The 12242-nt window shown below is 32.6% G+C and overlaps 1 protein-coding gene across 3 annotated transcripts in view; it reads left to right on the forward strand.

Moving 5' to 3' along the window:
• Positions 1–12242, forward strand: part of retn (retained) — a 117727-nt gene that overhangs the window by 63394 nt on the left and 42091 nt on the right. For all 3 annotated transcript variants that reach the window (XM_089704820.1, XM_089704818.1, XM_089704819.1), the window contains one exon: positions 8017–8089. In XM_089704820.1, coding sequence (XP_089560946.1) covers positions 8017–8089 — 73 coding nt within the window. The remainder of the gene's footprint in view (positions 1–8016; positions 8090–12242) is intronic.

The raw sequence follows: 12242 nt of genomic DNA on the forward strand, positions 1-12242 counted from the left end.
AGAAAGCAACTATTTTAAGAAGAAGGATTTTTATTTTTGAAATTTTGTTTGTTTATTAGAAAGTCTAATCTAAAAAACACGCTTTAAACCCATGCAATTATTGTATTGCCACCGATCCTTGATAAGTGTAGAAAGTTTGAAATAAATCTGTCCCTTTAAACTGTTTACATTCGAGTCTGAAGAAGGCAGTTACATACAAACATACAAGTGAAACTAATAAAACGTGTAAAAAGCAAACCATCGTTCACATAAGAATTCAAAATATAATATTTTCTATATACAAGCAGATAGTTACATACAAATGAAGCTGCGTAGTGCGTACATACATAATTAGAGGCGCACAATCAGGGCTGGCACAACACATATGTAAGCAATCTCCCCCAGGGTTGATCACGCCGAAATGTTCATCTAATTGGAGATCAAAGGAGGGCGTGTAATCGCGTAACTTTGTCTACTCGACTCAATACTTTGTTGATATATAGAACTAGATGGAATTATTTTTACGGTGTGTATATGTATATTTTGATAAAGTTAAAAAAAAAAAACAAATAAAAAGCCTGTTTTGGAACTAAAACTGGAGAACGGCAGGTATATTCTAAATCTTAAAAAAATAACAAAATATATGACACAAACTTTTTCGTTTACGTCGTCGTTTAAAAGTAACAATTTTGTTGTGAGCTTACACCATAATTTACATTTAGATCAGTCATAGATATTCTATAAATAACTCGCTTCAGTAAATAAATAACTAAAACTTGACACATCTCCTTAAATATTCATCTAAACTATCTATTTTTAACCAAGATCTAAACTTTCAAATAAAATATCCACTTACCTCTTCCAGTACCTACCATAGATCCGTGTTCCAGTATGGACACGCGTGACCAGTGGCAGATTGTTTTTGTCGATTAGACGACTACTTGTGCGGAATAATACCATTGGCCACTGACCACTCGGTATTTGGTTGGTTATCTGGGGTCCTTAATGATTATAAAGTTCTAGAAGGATTATAGTTTTTAATAATGAGGTTCCTAACGCTTTAAAAGGAGAGATGTTTAATTTTTAGTGGTCTTTTGTTATTATTAGAATTAATAACTAAGCAAAAATATGTGTATTAATAAATAGTACACATTGAAAAATACCTACGGAAATCATGCGTAGAGCAGGAAAAATTTTGTCAAAATATTATCATTCGAAGACACTCAGCGCTTAAAAGTGAAAAATTACTAATTATAAAAAAAATCATAAACCAATTATTATTTCCTACAATTACATTAACAAACATCCATAAATTAATTCATTAAAACGAACCCATGAGAACAATCTATCAATCAGAGAAAGCTGTGTTCAGTAAATGAGAAGTAATTTGTGTTCAAACATACAGAACGGACCGCACTTAGCACCTAGAATCTTATCAAATAGGGTATATAGACGTGTTTTGTTTATTATACATGTTAATTGCCTATATGATAGTATAATACTTAAGATTTAAGATTTTGTATCGATTTTGAGAGATTTTTACAATTTTCATTTCTAGCTAGGTAATTAGGTGGTATATTTTGTAGATATATTTTCAGTTATATAATGTCTACACGAAAATTAATAATAGTAATGTCAAATAAAGTTGCAAAAATTATAATATTAAACACCACATAATCGGTGTTTAAAACAAAAAGATTACCATCAATTAATCCAATTGGCAAATTTTATCAAAACCTAAAAACGTTTCAAAATAACAAAATTGACAAATAATTGTAATGTTGAAACTGTAAAAAGTTCTAGGCCAAGTAACTTTCTAGAGAACAATGTCAGCAACAATAATGGAAGAGTTAAGTAAAAGAAAATCGGTAATGTATGGATTGTTAATTTATGTATGTAATGGCGCTCCTTAGGCGGAGTTCACTTAAATTTCGACACTGCTATCAATTGAGGCTTTGTTTCTCCGGCCATCGCCCTCGCCGTATTTTACAATTAACTTACATGTGCTACAAGTTATGAGCTTAATACGATATACATTGACGATTATTAACTGACGTCCCAAAAACAAGGTTCTCAATTTGTAGCGTACTTTCATGTGCGTAGTTTCTACGAGTTTGGTTAGGTTTTATCTGCAATAGAGTCAAATGAAGTAGGTATATATATATAAATTAATCTTCTTTAAATTATTCATGAGAATATTGAAAAATATTTCATTCAGGGATCTATATGTACCTATTCTTAAAACAACGACGCATAAACTCATAGCTATAATATACAGTTCAAACTTAATCACTTTAACGGCTCAATTACATGTAGAACAGCTCATAAAGAATGCAATTTACACCAGGCTACCTAACCTCAATTAGCCACTATATAAATAGTTCCAAGTGATCACTATTTTCCTTATTCCCATAAAACGCTCGCTCCTTTGTCTTTTACCGCGAACTATTTGTTTACTTCATTACAACGCTAGTTACAACTGGACTAGAAGACCGGCACCTGCCTATCACACTAAATACTCCTTCTACGAAACCTTTTCCCAGCACCAAATTATTTCTCGGATCCTCACCGATATAGTTTTCCTTTTTAACACGCTTTTATTAGATTCACCTGTTCTTTAGACTCGATTTTGACCCATTTTAGACGAACAGATTTAATTCATACTTTGAACACTTAAGAATCGGTGACAATACAATAATTTCGTGTTTTTTGTAAACTATAATATTTTTATTAACTACAAAATGTACAATTTTAACAAATTGCGATGCGTAATTTTGTAAACTGCGCAGTTATCGCAATCGTGACTGCGTTTTGTGGTTTCAGTGACTTGGTAGTAAAGCTGTAGTGCTAGAAACTTATCAATGAATCTATGTGTGTTTACCAATTTTAATAATAAACCGTTTTACGTATGTACTATGTAGGATGAAGGTATAAATTGTTAAAGGGTTTTCCCATTGAGCAGTCCAAATATTAGAATTTGCTTAACAACACAACTTCGAAAATTGTGTTTTTCCGAAAATGATTACAGTTGTAGCAAATTTTCTTAGAACTTCTTCTTACGATATATTTAACGTTCAAACTATTGTTAAAACACGTAGTAACAATATATGCATTATGCACTTTCTTTGCAAGTTAAAATAATAATTTCTAACACATTTCTAGGTTAAGACGTAACTTTTCCTGCGTTTATCGCTCGCAAATATAATTGTCACCATCATATATAAACGGTATCTTATCAGGGCAATTGAAAAAAAATTAATAGTCAGTCTACATGGCTACTGTTTGTCATTATAATTACTTCGCGTCGATTGAAAATAGGCCAACTTATCGCACACACGACTTCAACTTACTGAAATTTTACTGTTGAATTATGAAATATACATTGTAATTCTTTGATGACAGGATGTAAGGTATAATGTCTCTCGCATCGGTATATGTATCATTTAATTCTTTAGTCTTTAGTGTTTTGTTATTATTAAAAACTACAAATGTTTATCTAAACACATCATATTTTGTTTCTTAATTACACAGTGCTTCATAGGCTCGTCGTAAATCACTTACGGTATGTTTATGTGAGATTGTCAAAATAATGAGTTTCTACGCGTCCTTATATTGATAATGCTTATGTATTCCTAATGTATCTCTTCAACATCCAAACCCAATAAGTGTAAATCCCCGGCATTTCCATAAACGCTGTCTTACTTACACCTAGTGAGTCCTCGTTTATTTATAAATCCATCCCTCTTATATTACAATTTTGAATTATTGCCAGCTATTTGAAAATGTCTTGCGGCGTGCGGCCGTTCAGTTCTATCGGCTTGAGTACGTTTGTCTTATATTGTATGGTTATTCGATGCCAGCATTGTCATGACCACATTCGCGATAAATCTGTATGCAAGTTATTTATATTAAGGCTAAAAATATAGCGCTTCCTTATAAGGTTCTTATTTATTCGTCTATATATTTTGTTCTTATTGTTCAGGCTGTATTTAATCTTTTCGTAATACATATATCCTTAGAGGTGCATATAATGTTGTTATTTAGATTTAAATCACGTAATAGGCCATCAGTTTTCAGTACTTTTATTGCTTGTGTAATGAAGGCTGTACGTCTAATAAAATGATCAACGTAAATCGATCTTCCGAATACAATAGTCTATCAAAGTTTGCTTCGCAGATTTAAACGTTTTCAATAATATCTCGTGCACCTTGTCCTATTTGTCTATGATTCAATGTTGACTTACGATTTGTATTATACAAATATTTATAACCATAGACTTCATTGTGGGAACGTTAACCTTGTATGGCCTGCTTCGGTTTGTCCATTCAGAATTTTCAACGGTTGACGTTTAAATCAAAAATTGTTACGGCAATGTGACAGAAGGAGTGAGCAATTGTATGAAGCGCTTGATGATGTCATTAGAATTTAACTTTTAATTGTTAATGAGTTATTCTACGCTCCAGTAAGCACTGAAATTTAAAAATATTTGTCCAAAAAAATCAGAATTTCCCTCGTTTTAGAACAGTTATTGCTGTATATTCTATTTTTAAATCATCGATCTATATTCTATACATTGAAATGCAAGCCCAGATGCTAAATATTTTTTTACAATCAAGAGGCCTCATTTGATTGTTGATTGCTTAAGGTTTTATCACAATAATTACGAATAGGTTATGTACGCAATATTTCTGATGACATGGAAACACAACTGATTGGTTTGTACCCGCCATAAAATAAACATTCAAGTCGTAAAGTTGGATATAAACTTGACGTTACATTGTTCGTAATCAAGCTATCTAAGATTGAGTACATCACTTGAGATGAGCAAAATGGCCTGTAGCTGATTTACGATTTTAAACAAGAAAATGTTTTGTATATATCTATTAAAAATGTGTGCGTAAATGAATTATGCAAATTTCGATTCGAAAAAATCGAATTTGCAGTGTGATGTGGTGTCGCTTTATAAGGATCATTAAGTATAGACAAATCATTTTAAATCGTTTAAAACAAAATTAATCTAAATCATATTTAACGCTGACAGAAGTTAACACAAAACACGTTATCCCCAAAGCCATTGAATTTAGAAAACACGAATAAAAATACGCAACCGCGTTAAAATATGCAGCGATGCGTCACGTATTGTTATTAATCTGCCTAAACGCTCACAATATTTATTTATTTATTCAGGCGGAAGGGGAGAGTCAGTAATTGGCACATCACAATAGAGATTACCCGGCTTACCGGCGAGTTTTGTGATTCAAATATCGACGGCTCGGTGGGCGACAATACGAGCCTGTTATGATAATATTCATGACATTTCATACAATAATTTGTCTGCAAACTTCTCACATCGAGTGTCCGTTGGATTCTTTATAGCCGTTGAGTGTTTTGTTATAATTGGCCTGCATAATGTAACACGTTCCGTGTTGGGAACTTCGGCTTATCTATTTTGAAATGAATCTAGCGATGTGCTCACATTTGCTTATGTTATTAATAGATTACTAATTAATATTTATTGCCCTATCTGGGACTGAAATAGAAGTTAATTTAACACTCGATTATCTGTCCTGATGTCTATTAACTGTTATTTTGATTATGGTGTTGTTATGTCATTAAACTCGCATCGGAACTGCTATGAGGAACCATAGAAGCGCAATAAAACGTTTCCTCACTATCAACACAAAATAGCTAACTTAGTTATAGATTTAATGAAACTGTATACATAGAAGAAAGCTTTACTTCAATTTATAGAAAGAAACAGTACAATTTATTGGATGGTCTTACATACTTAAGAGATCCTTACCAATCTGATATCACGCTCATGAATAGTATACTAATTGTTATATTCAAATGGACGCAAAAAGCGGTGGTGTCAATAAAGTGTAGCGATCACGATCCACCGGCGCATGCGCATCAATCTTGGGATCACTGTCGACTCCGACTCGCCCCTCGCGATTAATCACAACTCGAACGTTTTCGATTAGCGCATAGCAGCAAAAAGAAACGGTCCAATTAAGAAACATCAACGGGCTTAATTTGTTTTCGAATCAACGTCCGCGTCAAAGGGTTTTATAGTGTTTATTTTGGGGATCGAGATATCGTCGTTCAGGCATTCTGCACCTAGACTTATGAAATGAGTACTTTTGTCTAAATCTTCTAAGGGCCGATTTTTCATTGCTTGGATAAAATTTATCCGTCCAATAAAATATTACACGATAATATTAAAATGTCACGTAAACTGTCAAATACGGGCACTTAGAATACGTTTTTAAAATGGTAGTTTTATACATTATTCGACGAATAAGTTTTATCCAAGCATTGAAAAATCGGTCCTAAGTATACTAATTTGAACCTAAGCTATTCTTACACCTATCCTTGCAGAGACAGATCATTCATCATTTCAGAATCATTGATTGCGATTTCGCACGGCGTGACCCAAATGCGTCCATTACCTAGCCTTTAATGAGAGTGTACAAATATATTAGTCGGAAACAGGAAGTGTCAAATGGAGTTTCTCTGTCCGTTCCACGGCACAGTTCGTTAAGTGCCTATATGTTATTGTTCAATGCAAATACTTGGTGTTTGATCGCACGGCGCCATGTGGATATTAAGGTACTTAACCGGATGAGATCGTTTGCTTAACAGATTTTTTATATGACACGTGCTTAACGTTGAGTCAATAATGTTTATTGGAATCGGCTTCATTAATGAGTGATAACTGTACCTACGGTTTGGATAGAGGTTTGATCGTGAAAATTTCTATACACTTCACTAGTTAAGTAGTACCGTGAACACTTTTACATATCATACAATTCTTATTTTATCATTTTCATCATTATAGTTACTTCTCTTTCAGTAATAATTCTATACCTTATTGAAATATTTGTATTCTAATGATGTCATCACGTGCTTTAAATTAAATGGTTATTTTATACGTTTCTTGACACCAGTCACCACTACGAAATTTAACATTACCAACGTGCTTCAGCGATCATGCGTAAAGTTTATCTAAAGTGATACAAGCGTACTCCATTTTAAATTGCACTTGGCAATTTAAATGGCGGATATCGGAGTAATTACGGACGATACACTCCCGCTGTGCTGTGTCATTTGCTTACTACATCTGCGGGTCTAATTGTGCCACTTTAATTATTTCTAATGTATGAATTTTCTCGTGTATATGTCATTATTTTATAGCGCTTTTTCCGCTGTATAACTGTATCAAAATGAATATTAGTGGTAGATTTGGTTCCAAGTACTTGGATTGTCGCCAAACCTCTTATAATTTATTGGTTTATCGTCTAATTTAAAGCCATAAATAATTTAAGATTATTCTTATATAGTCAATTTCTATTAAGAAGATTCTTCAGAAACTACTGAAAGCTCTGCAACTACAGTGGCTGGTTTTGTTTTGGTTATCTATAACATTAATCTTGCCATGCGATGTCAACGTTACTACATTTTTATCTTTGAAACCAAGGTTCTATAATACATCCAGAACATTCTACTTCATTTAATACGTCTTCACCTACAATTAAATGCCAATTAAAGTTCACACTGTCAATGTTATGTACCTAATGCACTAGTTATGTTCCCGGACATGCGGGTGCACGTGCTTCCGACGAATATGAATTTCATTATTCATGTGACTGTTTACTGCTAACTGCTAACCTTGTCATCATTTGCATACCTTTTTATACCACATGTGACGTCATGGGAAAGTTTAGGAAGCAGTAGTGTGTGAAGGATTGAAGCTGAATTTTATTGCCTGAAGTTTGAATTTTGATCATTTCTTCCTATGTGTAGAACCAGCCTTTATGTAATTGTGGAAATGTTAGGTATCGATTTCTGTTTTGGTGTAGACGTGTAACAAATATTTGGATACCTATCTTGAATAAATTTCGCATTTATAAGTGTTAGGATTTAACAACTCATCCGATAAATGTTTAGTCCATATATAAAAATCAATGTGTGTTAATAACTTTTTTATGTAGTTTATATTGTTATTTGTTAATTAATGTTTTAATATTGTTTCAGTTGTATGAAATCAGCGACGACCCCCAGAGGAAGGAGTTTCTCGACGATTTGTTTTCGTTCATGCAGAAGAGAGGTAAGTGGTTTAATTATTATTATCTATTTACCAAAATTGTACTGGAAATCTTTTATTCATTCTATTAGAGATTGTTGATGGATGCGGAGCATTAATATTGCCTAAGGAAACTGCTTGAACTTTAAATATTGCACAAAATATTTTGGTTACATATTTTACCGTTATTATTTAATAGATCCGTTCATTAATTTTGCCTGATTGAAATCTTTTTCTATATTATGTACTTGTTAAAGTTTTTATTGTATAGCCAGAATTAAAATCACCATATCACGATGTAAGATGTCGTTTAACTCGTACTTGATTAATTTCAACGATTGATATTTCTCATAATTCATCATTCTCTAAGTACTCTATTGAAGCTCATCGGGTGTTAGACGTGACCAGTGTAAGTTGAACTATTGTATCATTTATTGTAATAAATCATAGGGGTCAAGCTATAGTGGTGTTTTGATACGGATCAGATACGGTTTATCTGGCCGTATAAACGATTTTATATTGTAAAGATCGGCGTGGAAGTGATAAGATCGTGAGTGATTGACTGTCTGTCTGTCTGTGCTGGTAATTAGCTGTAGAGAAATCTAGTATCAATGCTGAATGGGGAAATAATGCAGGTACTGAAATGTATTGTAAATTATACGTATTTTAGTCTGATATGGTAAGGACCTAGTGTGATTCAAAAAAATTTAAGGTATGTACTTAACAAACATAATATTATGATTAAAATTTAGCTAATACACAAATAATAATAGTAGGTATATAAGTTTCAAAGAAAATGTCTAAATTATTAATGGTTGAAGCTTTTTTATAGCTGTCTTTTAATCAAAATCATAAAAATTATATATCAAAAATTTTCCTTAGTTAAGCAGATTACTCATAGGCGATATCATATTTTAAATAAAAATAAATAAATTGCTTAAACATGACGCATATAAATCGATCTAATATATTACAATTTATTTTAACCTTGCAATTCTGGTTACATATGACTGTGGGAAATCGCATTATAACGTTAATATTTCTTTAGATATCATAATAGAAATAATTAAGCGAAAGATATCTTCAGGCGTTGATGGTGCGCGGGCGCGTGATTGATAACTATCGACGTCTCGTTCCGACGCATTGATAAATGTATCGTCTGTCTCTTTCTGACTTTAATTGATCCCCGTAGCGCCATCAATGAGAGATATATCATGTTGATATTAGACTTGTTAAGAATCGATTGTTCTTTTTAACCCTAAAATATCTAAAAATCTTGCGATTTTATTGTATGTTACAAATTACTTATAAGTTTATATCAAATCGCGTAGGTAGTATATTTATAATAAATAAAGTATGGTTAGAAAATTAATTTGCGATAGGTATCGGTCAATTAAGGAAAGCTGGCATGTTCACAGTACTCACACTTATGCAATTTCACTTACAGTATGTTCAAAAATAAATGCGACTCTAGTTTCATTTTAGACTTGAATTGTAAAATGGGTGCGTTGTAGATAAATATATGCAAATATAATTACATACTTATGAAAGCTCTCATAATTTACCTGTAAAATTATAATTTAAAAGTAAATCAATTGATGAAGTTAATTATTTATTCTAATAATAATCAATTGGATAAAAGTATTAATAATCATTCAATTATCAAATAATAATTAAATTTCAGGTCATAAAAACAATACAAATAACACGTGCGCTTACTCCCAACACACGGATGGTTGTTTTGATAATGATTTAAATAACCGGCGTTTTTTTAATAATGTGATAACTCTGATTATTAATTAGTAATTTGATTTTTGAAAAAAAAATGCCGATTTTAGTCAAAATTTATATTTTTCTAACAAGATCCTTATCATCCAAATTTCCGCCTTAGTGAGAAAAATTGACATTTCTAATGAAAATGAACAAAAAATTAAATGATTTTATTAAATACTGTAAAATAGTCTATAATTCTTCCATTTACTGTATCACAAAATTCTTCATAGATTTTTAGATATTCGTACTACACCAATTACATCACCCTGTATTTATAAACAATTGCAAAATATGACATATACGTAGGCCGGGAGATACTGACACAAAATTTCGGGTCATTTGTAACAGAATGGCGGTTCTACAGAGGTCTTATTACGCAATGACTAAAAGAAAAATGATGGTCAGAACTCAGAACGCTGGTACCGGTGGACTAGTCGCGTGGGCGTTAGTCGAACTCGTCGGATAAATAGCGAAAGTCAAACGATTTGTAACACAAAAATTTTAGAATTCACCGATAGCCCATAAAAAAGATGTAGGCGGTAGTGGCATGCCATACTTTTCCGGTGTAACTTACAGCCCCCCATACCGACGCGATGCGTTGATTAAAAAAAAAACAATACAATCATTTGTACCAGGCTAACTTTTGCACAGGTAATCATCATCGTGCAGACATTTACGAAAATCGCCATGCCATACTTTTCGGACGATTCCAAATGGCCACCATACCGCCGAAAATCTGCAAAAAAAAATTTTTTTTCGCCAAACAATTTGTACCAGTATTGCATTTGGATTTTTGGAGAGTATTTGATAAAATGTGACCATTATTATATTTGCCATACTTCTAGTAGGGGAAAAAAGTGCTGCCATACTTGAAAATTAATTTATTCGTCACGTTTCAAAAATACGACTGTACAATACGTAAAATAATTTTTTACAGTATGGGATCATTATATTCTGTTTGTTTGTATACAATTCTACCTAGAAAAAAATATCGCAGATTGCAAACATGGGGCGGATGATTGTAAGACTTAAGCCAAAACGTAAAAAAAATGAAAAGAATTGGCGATTTGTACCAGTACGGCATTTTTGGAAAGTATATGATGCAACGTGACCATTATTATATTTGCCATACTTTTAATAGAGGGAAAAATTAGTGCCATACTGCTACAAATCGTTCAAACTACGAATAAAATCTTACAATAAGAAAAAAATCTTATACACATTCGCCACCTCCCACAGGTATGGCATTATCACACTTCTATTTATAATCATTCAGGAGTTGTTGAAAAAAAAATGTAGGGTGGTACAAATCGTTTGGAGAGAAAAAAAAATTCAAAAATTTGCAGATTTTCCGCGGTATGGCGACCATTTGGAATCGTCCGAAAAGTATGGCATGCCGATTTTAGTAAATGGCTGCACGACGATGGTTACCTGTGCAAAAGTGAGCCCGGTACAAATGGTTGAATTGTTTTTTTTAATCAACGCATTCACGTCGGTATGGCGGACTGTAAGTCACATCGTAAAAGTATGGCATGACACTACCGCCTACATCTTTTTTAAGGGCTATCGGTAAATTCTAAAATTTTTGTGTTACAAATCGTTGGACTTTCGCTATTTATCCGACGAGTGTGACTAACGCCCACGCGACTATAGTCCGCCGGTACCAGCGTTCTGACCATCATTTTTCTTTTTGTCATTGCGTAATAAGACCCCTCTAGACCGCCATCCTGTTACAAATGACCCGAAATTTTGTGTTAGTATCTCCCGGCCTAACATGTGCAATGTGTAAATGTGTTGACGTTCCAGCTCTTCTTAATATACCTATACTCGTTTAATCAAGAGACCGTCTATTACACCGAAGTAATTGGAATTTGGTATAAATAATCTTGTTTTATAATTGTATTCATTATTTCCAATAATATTAAGGAAAATCTTACATCTTCAGATTTTTTATTTTCATTTTTAATGTATTGTTGTCACTTGTCACAACTAAGATGGTATATAAATGTTCATAATTAAAAAAAAATCAGCCAAACTTTTGAATCTTGCGCAGTAAGCGCATAATCATGCCATGATTAGAAGAGCTTGCAATTTCTTCATTAATCGGTACCAACATCAAAATTTTAAATTACACACATTATCTCAATTTTATCTACATACATAATTTAATACATAGACATATACACATGCTTTTTTTCACATACAACAGAATATTGAACTTACATTTACACCACACCGTAATAGGTCCACACGTTGAGTCTATCTCTCTCGCCGATCAAAACGAGCTGTCCTTATCTCGTAAGGAATAAATTATTATTCAATTTATCATACCCTGGCCAATAAACTTCTGGTTGTTATTACGCGGATTGCGATAACAAAACTAATTGTATTTCAATTGCAATGC

The sequence above is a fragment of the Colias philodice genome, chromosome 16 (genome assembly GCF_061535455.1).
Source record: "Colias philodice isolate Cphi_HAF_F1 chromosome 16, ilColPhil1 Martin Lab GWU primary, whole genome shotgun sequence".
NCBI classification, from domain to species: Eukaryota; Metazoa; Arthropoda; class Insecta; order Lepidoptera; family Pieridae; genus Colias; species Colias philodice.